General features: G+C 39.4%; 1 protein-coding gene across 1 annotated transcript in view; it reads right to left on the reverse strand.

Annotated features, from left to right (window-relative positions):
• Positions 1–26,901, reverse strand: part of LOC134797082 (dopamine D2-like receptor) — a 65,039-nt gene that overhangs the window by 20,342 nt on the left and 17,796 nt on the right. The window contains exons 2-4 of the mRNA XM_063769306.1: positions 17,904–18,013; positions 11,105–11,357; positions 913–1,100 (exon numbers count right to left, since the gene is read on the reverse strand). Of these exons, the coding sequence (XP_063625376.1) occupies positions 913–1,100; positions 11,105–11,357; positions 17,904–18,013 (551 nt within the window). The remainder of the gene's footprint in view (positions 1–912; positions 1,101–11,104; positions 11,358–17,903; positions 18,014–26,901) is intronic.

Consider the following 26,901-nt stretch of genomic DNA (forward strand, 5'->3'; position numbering starts at 1 on the left):
CTAAAATAATTTTCAAATGTATCTATTATTTCTATACTTAATACGATAACGAATTCTACGTAAACCAAACCGCGGGCAATCCCTAGTACATATAGAAATAAATAAGTGTAGGTAAGTTTCCATTAGTGTACCTACTATTAACAATATAACTATTTACCATTGATAATAATTTTATAAACGTTTTGCGTATTTTTTACGGGCACCGCGCTAATCGCTAGCCCGCCACCGTCGATCGCTGCCTCCTGCCACGGCGCACAGCGCGGCGCGCGAAAACGCCGCGCGTTTGAAATGTAACTCAATATAAGCGCGGAATGCATACTTACGTATCGGTATTTAGTGTCGCCGTGATTTTATATTTCTAATATTTTGTGTGGGAACTAAGATCTTTATTATGACCGTGTAATATTAACTCTACAAACTTTAATTCAATATTGGCTATACTGCTTAACCAGAAATCAATATCTAGACAAGCACATTGTCTACATTTCTAATTTTTTACAAGTATACTAAGTTGATAGATAATATCGTAATTTTACAATATCAGCTACTTTAATTCTTTATTGACAAAGTAATTCGTGTTTTTACGTTCACCAGAAAGCAGCTGTTCCAGATTTCTAAAAACCGAATATTGTGAACAAATTAAAGTGTTATTGAACATGTTACAGTTTTTTGTAACTTTAATTTTATATTTACATGGTTATTTAGCAAAATTGAAATATTTAAATATGGCCGAACGCTCCACCTATAATTTTCTAATATTTTACATAAATGTTATTTAACATGCATGCAATAACATATCAAAAAAGAAAAAACTTTAATGTTATCAAAACCCATTTTTGTTCCACCGCTGGTCTATGTTTTCAATAACTACTTTTGATATAATAATATAGGGAGTAAGAGAGAGAGACTCACTTGTCGTCCTCCTCATCCTCATTACTGCCCGACGCTGAGGCAGTGTTTGTGGGAGGTTCTGTGGTCTGCAGCCTTGGCGTCTGTGCCAAGTTTTCAATAACCACGGCCGCAGTGCCACTGGAAGCTGATGCGATGCCTGACGATGTGCTTTTTGCTGAGCGTTGCTTCTTCGCTCGCTGGCGTATTGCCTGGAGAGCAAAACAGTTACATGAAGTAAATTTCGAAACAAATTATAAGTGGGATAGTTCACTATCTAGGGTGGGACTAGGACCCACGACTATTCCAATTTTAATTTGTTTCTAAGCTTAATAATAGCATCGTTCGCATACTTCGCAGACGTATCTGCTTGATACATAATTAATTTAAGTAATTTAGACACGGATCTTCCTTAAATGATGAAGAATCCATGACATGAAGCAGCCATATTCTAAATGGTGAAATTGGGGAGTGAGATTCACAAGATTTCCTGATAAATAAGTAAGTACCGTAAAATGGGGTGAGTAAGGACAAAACTGACATTCAAACCACGATAACATTTTATTTTTTGATTTTATGCAAACTAAATTTTATTTATAAATGTTCCGGTCGTTTGTATTTTAGTTTTTTTATGATTTTACGTAGTTCCATTTCATAACTATAACGATAAACACAAAATCCCTCCTCACCCCGTAGTCCCTCGTAGTTGGGGTGAGATGGGATTTCATACAAAAGGTGATTTTGAAACGTTGTTGATTCGTTTTTTTTATTATGAATATTTATTACTATAGCTCAATTTATAATAGGAATACAATATTTAGGTAGCAGTAGCCTTTAAAAACCATCTCACCCCCCTGTCATTCCTTCTCTCCCCATTCATAACCCGACTCTCCTCGCAATCCCTACTCACCCCATTTTACGGTACTCGCTGTGCTCGTGTACTTACTTACTTATTTCGGGATTTTTGAACACAATTTTTGTGTTCAATTTTGGGATTTTTGAACACAACTTAAAACAACTACTTTGCCCTCTTTTAAAACAAATAAGTTTTATTTTATTCGTGTACCGTCGTCATCAGATATATAGGAGCGGCCGAGGTGTTCAAAAATATCTGAACACGCACTCTAATGCCTTGCCACCAGAGGCGTGTTCAGATATTTGTGATTACCTCGGCCGCTTCGATATATCTGATGGCGACTGTACCATCATAGAAGCTATCTATTTAAAATACACCCGCATATTTGTTACACCAAATACAATCAGTTCATTAAAATGATTATAGAACTTTCAATGAAAACGGATTTGGCGATAAACTAATTTAGTTTATCAATGTTACAAAACAAATATCTGTTTCAACCACAGAACATAGATTAAACTAGCACTGTGAATATCAAATACTGATTTGTAATTCGTTAAAGTTTTGATTCTGATCTCGTTTTGGTACGATTTTGATTATTTTTAGACACAATTTCTATTTTAAAACCCGTATAAAACTAGCTATAAAGAGAAGGTAATTTGATTGTGACGTCACATGCTAGTGTTTCATATAAATTCCATAGTAGAAAAATCGTTTTGACAGTTCGAAAAAAGAACTTATTTGACTAGTAGTCAAATACCCTATTGGATTGGTGCCTAATGACATCTAACAGTTGACAAGTCAGATTACTAAGGGGCCCACTGATTAACAGTCCGCCGGACGGTATCGGCCTGTCAGTTGTTCGGAACTGTCAAAATTTTGTTCTAACTGACAGGCCGATACCGTCCGGCGGACTGTTAATCAGTGGGCCCCTTAATCTCTAGTCAACGTTCGTTGCCTGAAACTTATAAAAAGTCAGGCATAATGAGCAATTAGTATGATGTTCGCAGAAATAGAATAGACTAGAAGAAATTTAATTCAAAAAACGCTTAAATTAAACTTAAGTATTACATGAGAGATACAGAACCAACTTATCATTAAGCGTCGCTGAAAAGGTCTCCACTCAGCTTAATGTCAAGATACCACCTAAGGATCTCGACACTGGTCTTAAAAGTCAAATAAATGATATTAAAATTTAATCTCGACTTATTTTCGCCGGAGAGCACCAACTGTGTAGAATTTATTAGTTTTATTACATTTTACCTTCATAAATAAAGCTTCTAGAGACCATCCTTAGAAGCTTTTTAATAAATTCTATAAATCCTGATCTATTTCAATAAATATGCTTCGTGGTTTCAACTTCAACCTAGTTTGAAATATTAGTGTTTTGCTATATAACATTTTAAACTCTCGCGTTTTGTACACATATTTAATTACACAAACGGGTCTACCGCGATATATTTTCATTGTTTTTACCTTTAATTCCGACGTTTCAACTACAATATCTTTAGCTGCAATTTCTTTGTCTATCCCGAACATTTTTATAAACTAATTCGGGTAGTTTAGTGGTGTTTTATTAATATCTCCGTTGACATTTGTTGGGACGTCAGTCTTTCCGGGACCACAGCTGGTGCAACTCAGCTGAAACGTCGGAATTAAAGGTAAAAACAATGAAATTATATCGCGGTGGACCCGTTTGTGTAATTAAATATAATAGTGTTTTGACTTTGAAAGAGTTATCGCGTTTGAAGCATGATTTTAGTCTTTGTTCTAACGCTTTGACGCCAAAAGTTATTTCAACTGAAAACGATAGGATTCACAAGGATCTACGTTGCTATAAGTTTAAATTCTAGGCATTCTAATGCCGGCTGTACACACTCGTCGAGAGCCGCTTGCCGAGAGTCTCGGCACCGCTCTGACCAATCGGAGAAGGGCGAGACGAGCCGAGTAAGAGCGAGACGAGAAGGGAACAGGCCGCGTAGCCAAGATGCACATCGCTTACGCTCCGTAGCGATCGAAACGCAACTGTCACTGTCACACTAATACGGAAGAGTGATAGAGAGACATAATGCTTTTCGTTGTCGAAGCGATAGCGATTATAACCTTGGCTAGGCCGGCAGTATTGCACACTCGTTCTCGGCCTTTCTCATGGTCTCTCGACGGGTGTGTACAGCCGGCATAAGAGTTTTCGTCTGGTTCTTTGAACATGAAGAAAGTAGTCTGGTTACAACATTATTAATTTTGCAGCAGCTCTTTAATACCTTAAGACTCCTTAGACGTATTTTAGGTTTCTGAGTCAAAATTCTTTTCGTTGTCTTGTTTATCACCACTCTGTCACGCTTCTATTTTTGTCTTTTATCAAATTAATAAAAAAAGTTCGAGTGCTATTGCATGTTTTTCTAGCTGTAGATTTTATTATTATAATATCTTGAGAAAAATTAAAAACTGATCTTCACTTCAAAAAACTCCACTCCGTCACATTTTTGGGGGATAAAAAACGAGACAAAACGAAAAGAGTTTTGACCCTTGTATAACTCAAACATTATTGCACAATACAAGAAGGTCAAATAATAATAATTGACGTAATGCCAGACGGTATTCTCTGTCAGTCAACCTCAGTACTTTTTGTAGGTAGGTACTTAGACTGACTGAAATAGCAAGACACGTTCGTACGTTTCCGTGAAAATGCGAAGGAAAACAATTATGCACTACATCTGTATTCTCCTTTTAGCTTTGATACACAAACGCAAACATTTGTTAAAATATCAAGAATATATATATTATTTTTGTCAACGTCATCTGTAGGTTTACTTGCAAGCTTACATAAGAACTTATTAGGGATGTACCGACTAGTCGCCGACTAGTCGGGAAAGCCGACTATCCGGCCACATTTGTAGTCGGCGATTAGTCACGTCAGGCACTTTATTAGTGAAGGAAAAACAGATAAAAAAGAAATCAACAGTCAATATTTACCATATGTTTTATGTTTATTTTACTAAAATACCTATTCAGGGTGCATACGAACACTTTTTTTTAGTGTCCGACCGAAGGTTCGGTTTCGGTTTCGGTTTCGGCCAGTTTCGGCCAAAAAATCATGTTTCGGCTGTAGTTTCGGTTTCGGCCAAAAAACGGCCGAACCTTTCGGCCGGGCCGAAACTTACGAAATGGTACTTCGTACTATGAAACTAAACTATGTGACAAAGACCAAAAGTTAGGGAATAAGTAGGGCAACAATATTTATTAATATGTACCTACATATACTGATTCATGTATAGGTACAGAAATTAATTGGTTTATTATAAAACACAATTCCACTAATGAGGGCGCCAGTAGACGGTTGACGCAGTCTTAAAAGGCTGTTAATACCTAATATAACGCGCACACTGTCTAATTGTATCGGAGTAAATGAGATTAGCACTGTCGCGTGTTACTGGGCCTGGGCAAAGGAATAATAAGAAAACTCATCATCTTCCTCGCGTAATCCCGGAATTTTTGCCACGGCTCATGGGAGCCTGGGGTCCAATTGACAACTAATCCCAAGATTTGTCGTAGGCACTAGGTTTTACGAAAGCGACTGCCATCAGACTGATTTTCGAACCCAGAGAGTAAACTAGGCCTTATCGGGACTAGTCCGGCTTCCTCACGATGTTTTTCCTTCACCGAAACGCAAATAGTAGGTAAATATCAAAATGATATTTCGTATATAAGTTCCGAAAAACGCATTGGTACGAGTACGTCAAGAGTACGTGGCCGGGGTTTGTACCTTGCGATCTTCGGATTGAAAGTCGCACCAGCGCTCAAGGAAATATCTCGCTTTTTAATACAATGGTCATTGCTTGGAGTCTGTGCTCAACTACTTATCCTGAAGCCTGAAGCACGGCTTTGACTTCGCATGAAAGTTCGCCTGACGGGGGCATTTCGGACGTTTAGGCCCAGGTGAAGATCGGTACCCGGCCTTGCGATATTTTCAACAAAAAATTTGCGCTCGCTGCGCTCGCGTTTTTGTTTCAACCTGTATCTACAATCATGTTGGCTTGACTGGTGAATGAATAGAGTTAGACTAAGAAAATTCTGCAATTATTTTGATAGCATACGCAGTGCAACTAGTGCAAATGTTATTTATACGTCATAATTTCATAGAAGTTTAGACGTTTAAAATAACACTTGCACTGCGTGTGTTATCAAAATCGCTACAGAATTATCTTGGTCTAACTCTAGTAATATTCTTAAAAAACTGCTTAAGTAACAACAATTTCAAGGGCATTGGGTGTTAACAGCCCCATAATATGTGTGTAAAAGCGGTTTTATGATATTTTTTCAACGATTTTAACAAGTCTACAAAAGGTTCGGTTTCGGTTTCGGTTTCGGCCGAAACTAAAGCCAAAGCCGAACATTCGGTTTCGGTTTCGGCAAAAAAACATGTTTCGGTCGGACACTACTTTTTTTCATATAATTGACCGTTTGATCGTTATCATATGTTGGTGGGCTGGTGTTTTCCTCTACAGGTCGATCTCAACTGATTCTTGTGTAATTTCATGTGCAAGTTCGATAGTTACATTTTTTTATTATTATTCAGTTTTTGTTTTTTCTTAATGGTGGAGCCATGAGGAACTATTAATGTTATTGCAAAATTTAGAGACTTAGTCAGGGCACGTTGCTCGTAAAGACGCTGACCACAGGGGATAGGTTCTTGACTGGCGACTATGTACGGGAAATAGAGCCTTGGAAATACCTCCTACAACCTGTACTGACGGTCTGCTCAGGATCGCAAAATAAAAGAACTAAAGACAGAAATTGAACGAGGATTCTTTTGATAGGTCTTTGAACCTGTAGAGAACACCTTTTAGCCAAACTAAATTATGATGAATAGCGTAACCAAAGGAGCAAAACTATTGTTTTTCACCTGAACTTATACGAAACTAATGATCTGGCCGACTAGCCGACTAGTCGGCCGACTAATCGGCCATTCGAGCGCCGATTAGTCGGCTAGTCGGCCAAATCAATAGTCGGTACATCACTAGAACTTATACGAGCATGGCATCTAAAACACCAGATACCCTTACCCGACCTTATTCCAGGTAAAACACGGATTTCCCAAGATTAGGCATTTCACGGCACCTATCACGTCACCTACGGGTATGACCGACGTGACGACAACCCAACGTAACCACAAATGGACAAGACTTGACGGGTATATTTCATTATAAGAAGTGTCAAAGGAATTTGGACCTTGTCGCTTGGAGCTTAGAGTCCAAGGAGTGACGTGACGGAACGGGCACGTCAAAGTGACGGCTTCTACGTGACGTGCGTGGAACAGAAGGAGGAGATAGTGTATCGTTTGAAACAGTACGGCAACTGCAAGCTGTTTTAGGCTCCTGTGTATTGAATTAACTATAGTAAGCACCCCTATAATGGGCGTGGAACCAATAATGGGACATAAAATCACAAATCTTATATGTTCAGACTTCGGATAGGTTAATATCGTTTTTCCTTATTCTCGTTATAATATTTTAGACCGGTATAATGTCCTGTTCCCATATCGTACACTGTGGCATTAATATGACGAGGGCAACTGTCCAACTCAGGTGCGGGTTGTTTTGAGTTTGAGGTGGGATTAAATTGATAAACACTTCCAGGTACACTCTGCTGGGCAATACTTGAAATTATTAGGAATATGTTCATACATATAGGAACAAAAATATATCTATAAAAAATAAAAATAAATAAATAAATAATTTAGCTTATATACATCCCACTGCTGGGCACAGGCCTCCTCTCAAGCACGAGAGGGTTTAGGCTATAGTCCCCACGCTGGCCCATCTTTATTATTTTATTTAATCAACAATGCATTAATTTTAAGTGCTATTTGAAGTAAGTACCTTTCTTGGTATCGCTTACTTTCCATACTCACCAATAACTATCAAGATCGAAAAAAATCTTTAGTTTGCAATATACGTAAATTGCTGCTTTTTGTTCGTTTCCTAGGGATACCATACTTTGCGTTTGCTTTACATTGTTACTGACATATCCAGCTTGACAGACTATAGTTAATAATCTGTGGTGCCGTCTATCATAACTATCATAAGTACCTATAGGTAATATTATCTATCTGTAGGTACCTATATTACAACGCGCACGTGCACGTCTGTCGTCTACGTACAGTTACCCGGTGTGCTCTGGCCTTAAAAGCGCGTGCATAACATTTAGGACAGATGGTCCGCTTAGGCCCACTTGCACCATTCCACTAACCCGGCATTAACCGGTTAAACCGTTAACCCAGTGTCAAATTGTACTGGTAACCATGGTAAGTCCAGGTTTAACCGGTTAACCCCGGGTTAGTGGAATGGTGCAAGTGGCGCTTAGAGTCTTACACCCCTTATTCATAAAACTTTACGGGCCTGATTTAGTTAAATTATTTTTTATCCCTTTCTTACAAATACATAAGTCAAAATGACAGATAAGGACAAATGATTACTTATTAGCTGAAGGTTTGTAGCGCGTTTATGAATAAGGGGGTTAGAGAGTTTTGCTAATGGCCGAACAGGATGTGTATTTTTAGCAACAAAGCTCAGATTTTGTTGAACACGTCACGCGTCTATCCATTTCCCCCATTGTCTGTATGAAACATGAGACGTGACGTTTCTAAATTTAGAATTCTACCCTTGCTATTTATATCGTGTATTTTCTTACCCATTGTATTACGAGACCTACACGTGATAGAATAACCGTTGATTTTTAACACTACGCGATTGCTTGTGACGGAAACTGCCTTTGTCACGCTGGCACGTAGAGAAGAACGACCATCATGTATTTAATTAATTATACAAACAGGTCTACCGTGATATAATTTCATCACCACCACACAACACCTGGTGACCACTGTTGACTGTGGCTGGTGGTGGTGAGTGTGTGACCACAGCTGGTGCAACTCAGCTGAAACGTCGGAATTTAAGGTAAGTAAAAACAATGAAATTATATCGCAGTAGACCCGTTTGTGTAATTAAATATGTGTAGGTACAAAACGCGATAGTTTAAAGTGTTATAACGACCATCATATCCGTACAGTAGGGCTAAGATGTTTGGTTTTTTATCATCTGTCATCATGCCTGTCACGTTCTGTTGCGAACGCAACCTTTATTTGTATAATACAGTAACTAAACGCAGCCGTCGGGCTCGGCTAGTATTTGGAAGCTTTTTCTAAAGCACCAATAGGAGCGCTCCACATATTATGTATCGCGGCCAATTAGAGGCACCCAAATCTTAACCACTATTTTCGGACATTCAAATTATGCAAATCACTCTTTCATCAGCCTCCATACGATTACCACACCACTTTTACATTTAACCGTTTAGTCAAGGAACCCTTGTAAAACCAGTACCTATTGAAATTATAATAGTTTACTTCAAATCGAAGCTTTTTATTTGAGTCGTCGAGATACTGACCTGCACGGCGGCTACATATGGTCCTTCGAAGCCTTCAAGACAAGGGAAGATTTGACCAACAACGGGTTCTTCGTGGAAGTGGACTTTGACCATACTTCGAAATCGTCTTCGTTGTCTTCAGTTTCTTCGGCTTAGGAAGAACACGCAACGGACGTCGAAAGCAAGGGGTCCCAGCGTCTACCGGCATAAGGGAGGCGTTCGTTGGACATCCACCACATCGAGGACTTCAGTTCCAGTACATCGCATCACCTGAATACGTAGGACTAGACAGAAAGACGAAGTGGCACACCTCAACGGACCAGCTGCAAGTTGGGACTATGGTCTTAGTCAAGGACCGCGCACTTCCTCCTCTCCTGTGGCTGCTGGGACGCGTCACGAAGCTGTACCCGGGCACGGACAACGTCACCAGAGTCGCCGACATACGCACGAAGAAAGGAGTCATCCGTAGGGCGTATAACAACTTGTGCCCCCTCCCTATTACTTAGTTAATTCTACAACTTCCATTTTTTTTATTGTCTTTTTTTGTTGAGTCTCTCAACGCCCGGGAGTATGTTGCGAACGCAACCTTTATTTGTATAATACAGTAACTAAACGCAGCCGTCGGGCTCGGCTAGTATTTGGAAGCTTTTTCTAAAGCACCAATAGGAGCGCTCCACATATTATGTATCGCGGCCAATTAGAGGCACCCAAGCTTAACCACTATTTTCGGACATTCAAATTATGCAAATCACTCTTTCATCAGCCTCCATACGATTACCACACCACTTTTACATTTAACCGTTTAGTCAAGGAACCCTTGTAAAACCAGTACCTATTGAAATTATAATAGTTTACTTCAAATCGAAGCTTTTTATTTGAGTCGTCGAGATCCTGACCTGCACGGCGGCTACACGTTCTAATCTAACAAGTATGTAAGTGCGAAAGTGACGCATGATATGACAAGTGATAAAAATGCGACCATGATACCAGTAAAAATATGACCATCATACCGCTGCAGGACTTACTCTATATTATTATGTGAAACGCAGCTTTACAGTATGGTACGGTATGGTATAGGTATATGGTCCGGTGAATTAAGACCGAGGACTACAGGTCTCCCAACTTACTCGAGGCGGTGGAAAAACTTTAGAAGAACTTACCTTAAATATATTATAATACAGGAACATCATAATAACACACGGCAGGTAAAAACTGCCGAGCGACGAGTATATGACGTAGTCCGTATTATTGAAGAGATCCTGGTCTACTCTTCCGTCCGTTGAATTAAGACCGAGGACTACTGGTCTCCCAACGTACCCGAGGCGGTAGACAAACTTTAGAAGAACTTACCTTAAATATATTATAATACAGGAACATCATAATAGCACACGGCAGGTAAAAACTGCCGAGCGACGAGTATATGACGTAGTCCGTATTATTGAACAGACACTGGTCAACCCTTCTCTCCGGTGAACTAAGACCGAGTACTACTGGTCTCCCATCGTACCCGAGGCGGTAGACAAACTTTAGAAGAACTTACCTTAAATATATTATAATACAGGAACATCATAAATAACACACGGCAGATAGAAACTGCCGAGCGACGAATATATGACGTAGTCCGTATTATTGAAGAGATCCTGGTCTACTCTTCTGTCCGTCGAATTAAGACCGAGGATTACGGGTCTCCCAACCCAGTAGACTGAGTAAGGCGTTAGACAAACTTTAGACGAACTTACCTTAAATATATTATAATACAGGAACATCATAAATAACACACGGCAGATAGAAACTGCCGAGCGACGAATATATGACGTAGTCCGTATTATTGAAGAGATCCTGGTCTACTCTTCTGTCCGTCGAATTAAGACCGAGGATTACGGGTCTCCCAACCCAATAGACTGAGTAAGGCGTTAGACAAACTTTAGACGAACTTACCTTAAATATATTATAATACAGGAACATCATAATAACACACGGCAGGTAAAAACTGCCGAGCGACGAGTATATGACGTAGTCCGTATTATTGAACAGGCACTGGTCAACCCTTCTGTCCGGTGAGTTGTTGAGACCGAGGACCACGGGGCTCCCGATGCCGCCAGAGACGAGCCAGGCTATGCAGATCATGGTCCACACTCGGCCGTTGCTTTTGTGTTTCGCGTATTTTATTGGTTGTGTTACTGCTATGTATCTGTGGACAATAAAGTATAATAATTAAATAAGTTTTGACATATTCGCAGTTTTAGTGGTAGTATTTGCTATAACGGCTATATATAACAGTCTCCGTGAAAAATATTACTCTATGCATTTAACCGATTTGCAAGACCGAGGTGATCCTATAATTGCTCCGTGTATAAAGTTTTCTACGGAGCATTTATAGAAATAAAAATAATATAAGAAAGTATTACATTTTTATACCAAGCTATGGTATAGATGACAGACTAAAAATATACTTCCTAGTATTTTCAGAAGAAGAAAGAACGAGTGTAAATTAAAGATTTACAAAAAGGTAAAGAATTTGATAAGCAGTGTGGCCGGCCTTCACATTGGGGCCTGTTTACACATTTATTAGTGTTGACATTTGCAAGGTACTTGATAGTTTTTCATACTAGCGTTTAGTGTATGAACTCGTACTTAACACTAATCAATATGTAAACAACTAAAAGGGCCCTGGTATGAACTTATGAAGGCCAGTTACACTTATCCCGCAGCCACACTTCCCCGTATTGACCATACCACTCTTTGAATTGAAGTTACTAGCTTAAATTGCTCAAATAAGTATTAATTATGTAAATCTTCTTTAATTTCACTAGACTTATATCGACCGCGATAAATATGAACCGTTATTACCTTTGTATTATTTATTTACAAACATTTTTACAACATAATAAAAACACTAAAACTTATAAATAAAAGAATTGCCCTAAGTCGTAGTCCGTAGGTAGGGTGCCCAGAGGGCTGGCCGCATTGCCCCGCTGGATTGCAATGCTGATCCGTTGGGCAAACTATTGGCCAGCCCTCTGGTCACCGGAGGCCTCTATGAGGCGCTTTGACAGCTCCTCATAGAGGCGACGCGCGCTAGGCCCCCCTTTGTATTGTTTTCGAGCTACCGATATTTCAAAGCAGTTACATGCATCTTCGGGAGCTCGAAAACAATACAAAAGGTAATCACGGTTCATAACCCGGTCGATATGTCGGCGGCCGATCGTAAGATCTGGCATATCGTGAAATTCCTAGGCATATCGTGAAACGTGAAAATCTTTGACTCCTTCCCTGAGTCGACGGAGCCCCGCTAGCGGGGCTCCTATTTCTGGGCAGTTTGCCCTTCGGGCATCTGAAGCAACCTAACGAACCTATCCTACCCATACAACCATTTCCAGTCGCCGTTACGACGCGGTGTTGACACATCTTGTGTCGACACCGTCTGTTTCGGTCACAATTCCAGTCGCAGAGTCGTCGCCGTGTCGACACAGTTACCAGAAATGGGGAAGGGTCGACACATGACACAAAGTGACATAAAGTGTGGTCGCCGTGTGCACACATTGTTTCGGGTTTGCGACTACTTTATGCCAAAATCATTCGTTCATTCGTTCATTTTGTTCCTGTCAAATGGAAACTGTCAGATGGAAAAATACTTAAATAAAAATAAGTGACATTAATACGCCATCTCTAAAACGGATTACAAGACGTAATTATATATTGTTTGCATTTATATTACAATATGACTTAAATTATTATGGGGAATTAAACTGCTCGAGTGATTTGATAAACTAAGTGTAATATAATCAACGCGCCACCACATTGTTTTAGTTTAGCCGGAAATGAAATTGTTTACTTCTCAGTGCCTGTGTTCATAACTATATTATTTGAAGCATTTTTAGTACTTCGATGCGTATACTATACTTAAATAACAGAAATAACGCTTTACATACTACGAAACTTGTTAATTATGATGTATAAATATGGTTTAAGGCTGAGAAATATTGCAGTCACAAAGTAGTTGCAATGTTTCGACTTTGTGTCGACTCTGTGTTGACACATGACACGCGCTGTCAAAAGTAATAACAAAGTTACTGGTATGTTACTGGATTTGCAAAATGGCTCCTTGTGTTGATTTGTTTTCAGATATTCTCAAAGTTTAAAAATGCCGTGGTCAGAGATGGGCATTAATCGATTAACTGTTTATTCGACTAATTAATGGAATAAAAAAAGTTAATTCTCAAATTTTAATCGCGATTAGTTTAGTCGACCTAACATAGATTGAAATTGAATTAATCTGAATATTAATCGAATAAATTATCGATTAAATCTCGATTGAAAGTTGACAGGGGGCCATTTTTGTACGTAAAAATAATAGAAATGTCTTGCATGCAGATGGTAGCAAAACACTTTGTCATAAAAGTCGAGATGGGTGTCGATATATATGTTTTAGGGAGTGCCGATTTCGAAAATAATGACCATTTTGGAATCCGAAATGGCGGCCATGCACTGTGTCATAAAAGTCGTCATGGATGTCGTTTTATACGTTTTAGGGGGCCCCAATTTTGAAAATGATGACCATTTTGGAATCCAAAATGGCGGCCATGCACTATGCCATAAAAGTCGTCATGGGTGTCGTTTTATAGGTTTTAGGGGGCGCAGATTTCGGTAATGATAACCATTTTGGATTCCAAGATGGCGGCCATGCACTATGTCATAAAAGTCGTCATGGGTGTCGTTTTATAGGTTTTAGGGGGCGCAGATTTCGAAAATGATGACCATTTTGGATTCCAAGATGGCGGCCATGCACTATGTCATAAAAGTCGTCATGTATGTCGTTTTATAGGTTTTAGGGGGCCCCGCTTTCGAAAATGATGACTATTTTGGATTCCAAGATGGCGGCCATGCTTTATGTCATAAAAGTCGTCATGTATGTCGTTTTATAGGTTTTAGGGGGCGCAGATTTCGAAAATGATGACTATTTTGGATTCCACTTTTATGACAAAATACGTAGCCGCCATCTTGGATTATAAAATGATCATCGTTTTCGAATTCTGCACTCCCTAAAACCTATAAATCGACATCCGTGACGACGCAAGTTATCTTTATTTTCAGATCTAACAAATTGCTACAGAATACAAAGGACAAAAAAGAAGCGAGGAGGTAATGAAACAAGCAAAAATACAGATGATTCCTCGACGCAATTGGGTGATTCTTAAATTGTGTCCAGATTTTTTTTGTCATAAAAGTTTATATTTTTCACATATTACTCTCACAAGTTCCGTGACATTTCGACCTTGTAATTTTTTAAGTAAATGTTTTTGTTTATCTATGAGGATCTCACTTTAAAGACAAGATTAAAAATAAGAACATTCGAGAAAAAACGAAAGTAATTGATGCATTACAATACGTCAAGAAAATGAAGTGGAGATGGGCAGGACACATTGCACGCTACGACAGCTCAAGGTGGGCGAAACGAGTGACAGAGTGGAAAGGACCAGGGAGTGGAAACAGGCATGCGGGACACCCGCTCAAGCGCTGGGTGGACGACATCAAGAAAATTGCCGGCATAGGGTGGCCACAAGTGGCCCAAGACCGAGACAGGTGGCAAAAGCTGGAGGAGGCCTTTACCCAAGAGGGGATCCCAAAATAAATAACATTTAGGCAACTTTATTTAAAACATGTCAATGAGAGATCATAAATAAAAGGCTTTTTATTTTATTTTATTTTATTTTATGAGGATCTCACTAGAATAGTATAATCAAGGTATGTTTATATTTGATGAATGAAATAGTAACGCAAAAAAAAAAATATTTGTGTCTTATATTCCTGCCGAAGACTTTTATTTTACCTTTTCCTTCTACACAAGTTTGGCCAAGTAATAAGAATTTAGGGCTCTCAATTTTATTTTGACTTCTACAACAGTAAAGCTACGAGGCCATGTTTGGTATCGTTTTCGTATAAATTCGCAGTACCAAATTTAGTTAAGGTATCACATTGACACCATTCCGAAGTAAAAACATATAAACTTATTAAAATACTTTCTTTTAAACTCCTCTTCACGCTTAAACTGCTGAACAGTTTTAATTTAAATTTGGTACACATATATTTTGAGTCCCGAGACAGGATATAATAAGTTATCTCAAAAATCATCCTTTAAAGGTGTGAAATGAGGTGTAGGGGGGAATTCAGAATTGACTTCTTGAAGTTAATACTGTTTAAGTTTAGGTTTGAAGTCATGTTTTTTCATCATTTTTAACCAAATCAAAGATGTAGACCATCCCAAATTTCATATAAATCGGTTCAGCGGTTATTGATTTCCCGTACAAATTTCCACGCCACTTTTCACACCTTCAAAAGATGATTTTGGTTATAAGATCTATCCTATGTCCTGTTCCGGGACGCAAACTATTTCTATACCAAATTTCAACGAAATCGGTTCAGCGGTTAAGCGTCAAGAAGAGTTTCAAAAAAACCGGCCAAGTGCGAGTCGGACTCGCGTATTAAGAGTTCCGTACATTAAGTCCGACTCGCGCTTGACTGCACACTTCTAATAGGTTTTCCTGTCATCTATAGGTAAAGAACTATTTTGTGTATTCAGACGGACATACATACAGACGCACGAGTGATCCTATAAGGGTTCCGTTTTTTCCTTTTGAGGTACGGAACCCTAAAAAGATTTATTTTTATTTTGTGGAATGGTGTCAATGTGATATCTTAAATGGATTCAGCACCCCAGATTTATACGAAAACGATACCAAATACGGCCTAGCACCTTCACTGATATAGATATATCAAGATAAAATTGAGAGCCCTACATAAACTTTCAAGAGCGGATATCTCAAAAACTATTCAACATATCGAAAAAATTGACTGAATAAACTTGTAACAAAATAAATTAACTTTCATTTTGTATAAATGGCCATGTCGCTGAGATGCATAGTTTCCGAGATATAATCGAAAAACGGGAAAATGGGACCTTCAAAGCCCCCTCTCTCCCCCCCCCCCCCCGCTCAAGGGCTACGGCCGGGGACTTTTGATATGTTCACCTCCTAACTTGTCAAACCGAGTAACGGAGTCAAAAATTGTGTTCCGAGCATTTCCCTCTACAACTTTTGGAGCATTCGTTGCCTGACCTAAGTAGCTTATTGAATTTCTTTAAAAACTTTTCTGTAAAAGGTTGACGGGTGTTGGGTGTTTATATGGTTTCGGTCGATTATTATCATTTGCATTGCCCATGATGACTTACTAGAATTACGAGCACACGAGACACTAATAGTAGTTTGACAAACCTTGGTTTTCAAGAGGTATTTTATATTGACATTTGCTGTCACAAATTTGCTGTCAGATTTAGTCGCAAACCGCACGCAAAGTGCACACAAATGTGTCGACACCTTGTTACGGAAAAGTGTAGACACGGCGACGACACTTTGTTTCGAAACAATTCTAGACACATTGTGTGGACTCTGTTACGACACATCTGACATTTAGTTACCACTTTGTGATTCTGCGACTGGAATGGTTATATGGGTACCTATCTATTGAGTTAATGTGACTATCGTCAAAACATTACACAGGAACATTACGATCTGCCTGATCTTACGATCGGCCGCCGACAGATATAAGTCTAGTGAAAATAGCCGTACCTAAAGTAAATCCCAGGCCCCTATTTCACCACGGTGACAGGTGCGACAATTGTCGACATCACTGTTACTGACGTCGCAGGCCTCCATAGACTACGGTAACCACTTACCATCAGACGGGCGGTGTGCTTGTTTGCCACCTACATTTTAATTTAAAAAACTCCATTATATCGCCAGTAAATAAGTAATTATTTGGCGAAGCTATTGAGACAATTATCACAAGAAACACGACAATTGTCACGAAATTCCGACACAGAACTCATTTCCTGTCAAGAATTACCGAAAGTTCTTTTAAATCTTGTGACAATTGTCATCATCATCATCATATACTTCGCAAGAGAAATACCTGTTTTTTGCCGATATAATAAAGTTTTTTTAAATAATACAATGATGGTGGCAAACAGGAATACAGCCCGCCCGATGGTAAGCGGTAACCGTAGCCCATGGATGCCTGTGACGTCAGCTACAGTGACATTTGTCGAATTGTCGCACCTGTCACCGTGGTGAAATAGGGGCCAGGTTGTAAACTTGTAATGTGTATGTATATTGCAATGAAGCTCAACTAATTTATTTTCAGTATCTCCAAGTATAATAACACTAACTCACGATAAAGGAGAGTCCAGACACGTTTAATTATGCCTTTTGCATACAAATGTGTTTCGTCTGGAGGTGCCTTTGTACTTCCAATCCAATCAATATTATAATTATAACAGTTCGATCTTAAGATACTTTCATACTAGTTAGTTTAAAGTGTCTAACTTTCTTAGAACATATTCGTACCGTGTGGAACATGTCACGTCCATGGCGATGTAGCAGTCACATACTACGGCTACCACTAGATGATATTTTAGACTACTAGTCACTCACCTGTCAACGGAGATGGCAACTAAGTTGAATATGCTAGATGTGGAGCATGTCACGTCCATGGCGATGTAACAGTCACATACCACGGCTACCACTTAGATGATATTTTAGACTACTAGTCACTCACCTGTCAACAGAGATGGCAACTAAGTTGAATATGCTAGATGTGGAGCATGTCACGTCCATGGCGATGTAACGGTCACATACCACGGCTACCACTTAGATGATATTTTAGACTACTAGTCACTCACCTGTCAACAGAGATGGCAACTAAGTTGAATATGCTAGATGTGGAGCATGTCACGTCCATGGCGATGTAGCAGTCACACACCACAGACGGCAGCCCCCATGCTCCATTAAACTGTAACAAAATATTTAATTTAGCATCATCATAGACAAAAAATACCCTCGGCCACGACGTTTCTCACTGCGCGAAATATTGGATCGGGAGATACTGGACTGGCGCCTTGTTTTATTGCTAGCTCAATAGGTGTCGCTGCGTATAGATTGAAATTAATGCCATCTAAATTATTAAGTAGAACTAAAAGGAGCCGACGACGATAATAACAAACACCATTGCAGATAGATGGCAGGGGCGCTTCCAGGAACACTGGAACCGTTTGCATTGCTCACTAGGTTATGTATGATTGTGTTTTGTCTGTGATAATAGTTATGTGTGTATTAATTGTACTAACGCTAGCTCTAAGTTATTTTTTGTTACTAACAACTATGGACATATGTTTCCGAAATAAATTATTTGAATTGAATTGAATAAGTTTTAAGTGAGTTAAAACTGACTATGGAGAGAGCTCTCTACTCGTATTTATCCATACATATTCTTTGTCTCTACTGTTCCTATATCTACAGCCTCTGACATATTAGACAGACACACGAATAGCGGAGGTTTAGTAATAGGCTTTTTGACTTGCGGGTACGGAATCCCAAAAACAGGCCAAGTGCGAGTCGGACTCGCGCACAAAGGGTTCCTTACCATTACTCAAAAAAATCACGTTTGTTGTATGGGAGCCCCACTTAAATATTAATTTTACGTTGTTTAAATAAGGTAAACGTACTAGTGCTCGACATGCTAATGCACAATAGATGACACCCTGCTGTTACCTCTATTGACATTGACAAGTTTTAAGATTACATGTACTGGGACCGTGACGAGCACTAGTACATTTACCTTATTTGTTGTTATAGCGACATCAGAAATTAAATACATCATCTGTGAAAATTTCAATTGGCTAGCTATTTTTTATTTTATTCATACTTTTAGGAGCTTAGTCGCTGAGCGATAATGGCGCTCCATACGTTCGCGAAAATACAGTAGCATTAGGTACAAGACAATTATTATTATACTTAGTTAATACACAATTAAAGATAAGATAAAGATAAAAGATAAAAAATAGTTTATTCAAGTAGGCATATTACAATGCGCTTATGGACGTCAAATAAACCTTTACCGGCTCCAACCGTACACCTCTGCCCCGAGAATTTAAAAGTCTTATACAGTAATTTTGCTTGCTCTGACTCAGGATTAGCCAGCACGACGTTGCATAATCCAGTGTTAACTGCCTAGCTATCACGGTTCATGAGTTACAGCCTGGTGACAGACGGACAGCGGAGTCTTAGGCTGCGTTTTACTTAAGCGAACAACTCGCGAACGCGGCGCGGCGGGCCCAAGGTGTTCGCGTTCGCAACGAGATCGCCCACGTAGGACACTTCTATAGGTATCAAAGGATTGATTCACCCCGCGCCGCATCGCTTCGCTTCGCGTTCGCGTGTTGTTCGCCTACGTAGTACGCCCTAAAAATTGACTAAGAACTCATGTTACATTCAAATCACGTAAATTATAGCGATGTAAAATGTTAGACAAACATCATCAAATGTATTGGGAAACGAGAAAATTGGGGAAAATTCGACTTGTTTTGTTGGAAACTAGTGACATGTACAGAGTTCAACGAGGGTGCGGAGTGTTGGGGTCGGCAACACCTCTGGAGTTGCAGGCGTCCATAGGCTAAGGAAACTGCTTACCATCAGGCGGGCCGTATGCTTGTTTGCTACCGACGTATGTCACTGGTTTTAATGTATATGTTTGATTTTCTAATGAAATTTCAAAAATCACTATATTATAAGTACGCCTTTACGATTTGAGGAGTTCCCTCGAATACTCATGGATCCCATCATTAGAACTGGGTTTTGACAAAAACGGGACCAATCTGTATGTGTATACATACTTACAATTTTAAAATCGGTCCAGAAATGACGTAGTGGAGTAGGTAACTAACAAAAACAAAAAAAAACATACAACCGAATTGAAACCTCCTCCTTTTGGTATCTTGAAGTCGGTTAAAAATGTAAATTTAATATTTAATTACACAAAAAACGGGTCTACCGCGATATAATTTCATTGTATTTACCTTAAATTGCGATTTGTCGGTCGTTTGTGTAATTAAATATGTGTACAAAACGCGAGAGTTAAAAGTGTTATATTGTAAATTGAATAGTTATTTATTTTAGGGATTTATCACATATTTTGAGATACCGCGGTTACGTCATAAGATTTGTAATGTCGAATCCCGCCCCTTTCGGCCCTCTTTGATCAATGTGCTCGTAAATTGTTTATTTTGTGCTATAAAATTACTTTTACGTTTATTACGGGTCCAGGGTTTAGGGAAGTTTTGTAGTTTCGTACTTCCGTTACTTCCGGGTATTACGAAGAAAAAAAAATTGAAAATTGATATGTTATTATTGTTTGTGTACCTACCTAATAATATTTAATATCTGGGAGACCGAGCTTTGCTCGGAAAACATTAAAAAAACTCAAAAATGCGCGTTTTTCCAGAGATAAAACCTACCAAGATCGATTTTTTGGCCCCGAAAACCCCTATATAGCAAATTTCAACGAAATCGTTAGAGCTATTTCCGAGATCCCCGAAATATATATATATATATATAAATAAATAAATAAATACTTATACAAGAATTGCTCGTTCAAAGGTATAAGATGTACAGTCACCACACTACACGGGATAGTTATGCCATTTGGGGTTCTTGTTAAATTGGAAATTCTATAGCGTAAGTATTGAACAACCAATTTCGTTAGCACCCTAAATCAAACAATCGCGGAGCGTGATGGTACTTGATTTCAATAATCAAGTAATAACAGATAAAAGAATAACAGATTTTACAAATCTCAGTTCCACCTCAGGATATGCCTTATACAATACAATATCACATTTAACGAGAGTATTTTTGACATCACGTTTGAAATTGGATAGGAAATTGAGTGCAAAAGCGTGTGATGAATATAATAATATATTTTTTACCTACACTTGTGTAGATTGTAAATAAAACTTATCTTGTCAATATATTCAACTTTCTAATAAAACAAAGTGTAGGTACCGAGAGTACCGAAAACGACATACTATTAAAAGAAAATAAATACGTATATTTTATTATATGGAGCAAACTTAAATTGAGTAAGCTTTTGGTTGTAGTCTGCCCTTGCAAATCTTCTTCTTCTTCCTCGCGTTATCCCGGCATTTTGCCACGGCCCATGGGAGCCTGGGGTCCGCTTGACAACTAATCCCATGATTTGACGTAGGCACTAGTTTTTACGAAAGCGACTGTCATCTTACCTTCCAACCGAGAGGGGAAACTAGGCCTTATTGGGATTAGTCCGGTTTCCTTACGATGTTTTCCTTCACCGAAAAGCGAAAGTCTTCATCAAACGATATTTTCGTACATAAGTTCCGAAAAACTCTGGTAAGTACGAGTCGGGGTTTGAACCCGCGACCTCCGGATTGAAAGTCCCACGCTCTTACCGCTAAGGCCGCCAGCGCTTTTTAGTTTGTAGTCTGCCCTTGCAAATAATATATGTCTAAATAATCTAGTTTCTGTGTGATTGTGCGTTAGCTCTCTTTTAAGACGGAGTAGGTTTAGAAAAGTCCCGGAAGCAGAACATGACTCACGTTAGACCGGGCCGTGTCCGACCCGGAGCTTCCGGCACATCGTTTTCTATGGAAAGCATCACGTGATCGCCTGTCGTGTCATAGAAAAGTAAGCGCCGGAAGCTCCGGCCCGGACACTGCCCGGTCTAACGTGAGTCATCCTTTATAATTTTGCTATAAAAGTTCAAAAAACCTGCCAAGTTCCAGTTGGACTCGCGCACGAAGGGTACCATTACGGAAAAAAACGGCAAATAATCATTTGTTGTATGGGAGCCCCACTTAAATATTTATTTTATTCTGTTTTTAGGTTTTTTGTTGTTATAGTGGCAGAAATACATTATGTGTGAAAATTTCAACTGTCTGGCTATCACGGTTCATGAGTTACAGCCTGGTGACAGACAGACGGATGGACAGACGGACAGTGGAGTCTTAGTAATAGAGTCTCGTTTTTACGTGGGTACGGAACCCTAAAACTAGCTCTAACTAGCTATTTTCAAACTCGGCATTTTAAGTAAGTATAGATAACTCCCAAACGCTACTCACTCGGCCATAATTCCTCACCCGCTCGCCAAAAAGCAGTAAACCACACAGCCATTCGTGCCCGCGATGTTTTCCTTGGAGACCCGCACAAAAGATATCGCAGTAACGGCACAAAGCGGCCCTGAAAGCCCAAGTGAGACCTCATTTATTACGAGCTTTTTGCTCTTGGCTACTTCTTAATTCTTACTTATTTGTTTTTACTTCGTGTTATATTTAGGTACCTATACCGGGTGTGGCCTGTAACACGAGCAAATAATTAAAACATAGATTGTACTCCTCAAACGGTGACACTTTTGTTCAACAACCTTTAAAAATTATGAAGTATTTAGAGTCCCTATTTTGCATACAAAATAAATATTATCTTCAATGGACGCCATCGCTACGCCATATCATTGTGATTGACGTTGCTTGTTACGCCTTAAACATAACAAAATTCGCAATACATTGCGTCTTAGAATAAACTTTAAAGTGTATTAAAAATCAAATCACAAGTTATTTTAAAAAGTTGCTGAACAGTTGGTCAGTATGAGGAGTACAGGCTACAGTTTAATTTTTTGCTCGTGTTACAGGCCACAGGCATAATATAGCTAGGTACCGTAAAATCAGGTAACTTTAGGCCACAACTTTCAACTATGGTCCAAATTCAAGTTCCGGTAAAATATGTATAAGTATTTTTCAAATTATGTTGAGTATAATATAGAAAGAGAGCATTAGTGTATCTAAGAATCAAGGCTCGTTAAGAATCAACGTTAAGACCTGGACCATAGTTTAGTTGTACTTAAGGACTAGTTACCTGAGTTTACGGTACCGATTTTTATGTTTGTTTTAAGCTTGTCGGAACTTGATAGACGAATTGAAAGATTGTTTGAAATTCAACCTACTTGAATAACAAATAAAAAAAACTTTTTATTATAAATAATAATATATGATATTGAACACGTTTACTTCAGCATGATGTGTACTCGGCCCGGTGCAAGTACACATCAATCACATCATGCCGAATACAAAATACACATACACATCATGCCGAATGCACAATATATGCTTAATTGCGATGTTAACTACTTAATTACCGCAGCCGAAGTGTTAAGTATAGTACATTGTGCAACGATTTAACGGAGGTAAGTGGAATATTGGAGACGAATGTATTGAGGGTATAGGGTATATATTAATTAAAGGCCTGAGTTGCAGTCTATTCTTACCCCCGGAGTTACACAGAATGTTTTTCATCACACTTGCGTAGAAAAAACCAAATTTACAGCGAAATAATTCTTAAATAGGTACGGTACGGTGACATTTCAAACATTCGTCCGCCATATTGTCATTTTTTGACAGGTATCGGTGTAAGGTTCCACACCACATCTGAAATTTCTTAAGCTCGGGTTCAAAAGTCAACTCCCTATTGCTCAGAACCCTCAATTTTACCCCGCGAATCAAAGTAACCCCAGTTTACGGTAGTAAGGGAAATAAGTTTTCCGTTACATTAACTAAGCTATTCACTGCTCATGACAAGCCTGTGTTCACTTATTGGCACGTTGCAGGAAGCCAACAAAGTAACTAAATAGGAAACACTTAACTTTCAAAACATCCTATGTAACTAAGTTTATTACGAGATTTAAATCCTTTTAGAATTCACTAACAACCAAGACTTGCAACATCGAAATTCCATCCAATTCCATCGTTGTAAGAGCTTTTGTATCAAGGGAACCAGTATGTATAAGGGCGTCCGCTAGCTAGCACGGTTGCACGGAGCGGGTGAGTGAACGTATCAAAGGAACCAGTATAAGGGCGTCCGATATCTGGCTCGGTTGCACGGAGCGGGTGAGCGAACGAAAAATAGTATGAGCAACGCTGCGTCTTACGTTTGTAAGCGAACAACTCGCTGCGCGGCGCGGCGGGCCCAAGGCGTTCGCGTTCGCAACGAGATCGCCCACGTAGGACACTTCTATAGGTATCAATGGATTGATTCACCCCGCGCCGCATCGCTTCGCTGCGCGTTCGCGTTTTGTTCGCCCGTAGTACGCTGCGTAACTATAGTATGGCATCATGGCACGGGCGCGTGCGATGGTTTTTACCTACAATGGCACCCGCGTGGGAGCGCCCGCTCCGCTTCGTGCACCCGCACCAGCTAGCGGACTAGACTATACAAGAGGTAATATAATAACAGATAGATAGACAGAGTTATTTTGACATTGGAAATGTCTTTTCGTTCGCTCCAGTATAGGGTCCGATTTCACGAAAAAGTGCGATCCCCTTATATCCCGGAAAGTTGTGAAGATATGATATTTAAAAAAGGCTCAAAAGACGCATAATCACGAGAGCTGTAAGGTGCAAAAATAATTATTCGAGAAAGTCAAAAGCGAAAAAAGTTATGGTCGAAATAGTGAAAATAAAATTCAATTTTTTCCGATTTTTTTGATTTTGGTGCTCGATAATTTGGAAACGAAGAATGATATCAAAAATTTGAGAAAAACGGCTCTGGACAATTTAGTCAGCTAGAATTTGAGCCTAAAACAAAGACGATCGGGTTAAGGGTTTGCCCTGTAGCCTAACCTTAAAATAGTCAAAAAGTTAGAACGACATTTTTCACATGACATTTATGACTTCATGTTTCGCAGAGTTCGTTATCGGTATTTGTTGTGAATTATCGGGATTATGACGGCAGAATAACACTTGCACTGCGTGGGCTATCAAAATCGCTGCAGATTTTTCTTAGTCTAACTCTATCTCTCCTGTTTGAGACGGGCGTAGATAACGTGTTCACTATTCGACAATCTATGCATTCTTGTGGTGGTGAAAATAGAAATAGAGATAGAGGTAGAGGTAGAGGTAGAGGTAGAGGTAGAGGTAGAGATAGAAATAGAAATAGAAATAGAAATAGAAATAATTTTATTCGTGAGCACAAACAAAATAAAAACTTATACAGAGAAACATAAAAAAGAGAAAGTGCCACGAAATGGTCTCACCTCAGCATGTTGCTGGCGGCTGCTAGCAGATAGCTGATGCTGAACCCTGGCAGTACCTAGTGGAGCTCGGGTTTAATACAACATAAGCACACGCTGTTTTGGTCATCGGACTCGTCTCGATGAGCACTTAGGAGAGTAGTACCCAAGATAGAGCTGATGCTGAACCCTGGCTGTACCTAAAGGAACTCAGGTTTGTTGCAACATAGGCACACGCTATTTTGGTCATCCGACTCGTCTTGATGAGCACTTAGGAGAGTAGTACCCAAGATAGAGCTGATGCTGAACCCTGGTTGTACCTAGCGGAACTCAGGTTTGGTGCAACATAGGCACGCGCTGTTTTGGACATCCGATTCGTCATGATGATCACATGGTAGAGCATTACCGAAGATAGCTGATGCTGAACCCTGGTAGTACCTATTGGAACTCAGGTTTGGTGCAACATAGACAAACGCTGTTATGGTCATCTCTCGTCGCGTCAAACTGCTGTCAAGAAAATTTCATATCTTGCAGCAAATGGGCCGCTGCCGATCAAGACTCGAGTGACGATAACGGCGATGTGGCTACCACTTCTCGAGTTGACTACGGATTTGCCGTGTAATAATTTTCTTGTACTTTGAACATTAATATATCCTGCTTATTAATCGAAAAATGAAATATATACCTATACTTATGCGCCACGGCGACAATTATTCAAACTTCGATACGCGTGTGGAAATTTTGCAATTTGTTTGTTCACATGCGTTATGTCCAGGATACTTATGTTAATCTAAGAATAAAATAATTATCATTCAACGTTGTAGTTTTATTTTGTAACTTTTTCCTTATCCAGACTTTCTCGTCGCTCAGCGACAATATTTTTTCGAATTCCGTAGATTCATTTCCAATGTGCTCGATAGTCGTGTGAGGCACGAAATCTGTGATTTTTTTTTATAATATTAGTCAGGGGTTTATGTACTTATTTATTGATGGTCAGCTAGAGAGTATATGTATAGGGACTGTTTTGTAAGCGATGAAGAATAACAAATCCAGATTGGGAACTAAAAAGTTCATGTGAATAAGCGATGCATGACGCTTAAGACCTTTTATAATTTATCGACATCTAATAGTGTTGTGCTGAAAGACTTTTGAGTTTACATAAACGTCGAGGTTTATGAGCGTTCGAAAGGCTTTCTTAAGATTGAGCTCCTTGTAAACTACTTAAAAGTAAGCGTTTAAGCTTCAGTGAGATTCTAAGAACCGAGCAAATAGAGCTAAAGGTTTTACCGCTGGAACTTTTTCGCAAATATTACCAATTTCAATAACAAAACTTCTGTGAGACACAGACATTAGTATTAAATGTAAAACGGTTCACTCGCGTATCTTAAGTCGTAAATTGCCCGACATGACGAGGGTCATCAACAGAAACACCCGTTGGTGGATCGACGCAGGCTGCAGGCTGCAGCTCTCCGCAATAGGCATGCGTCGTTCGCGAGTGAGTGATTTAAATGAACTGTGTCATTTGACTGTACTCACTCACTCTTCAACTCAGTGCAGATTCAACTCGCTCATTTAGATAGATAGATAATTTCTTTATTCATACCCACAACATACATTTCGATCAGTAACTCATCTATCTCAGTGTTCCTTGCTCGCTCTTTCCCACTCATGATTCGAATGAGCCGGCCGAGCATGACGAGCGAATGAGACGATGCGAATAGGTTTCGGAGCGGTTCGGAAGAATTCGGAGGGTGTCGGGAAAACATGGCGGGATCGTATCGCGTGATTCGCCATCTTGGTTGCACTTATGT

This window comes from Cydia splendana, chromosome 14 (assembly GCF_910591565.1).
Source record: "Cydia splendana chromosome 14, ilCydSple1.2, whole genome shotgun sequence".
Classification (NCBI taxonomy): Eukaryota; Metazoa; Arthropoda; class Insecta; order Lepidoptera; family Tortricidae; genus Cydia; species Cydia splendana.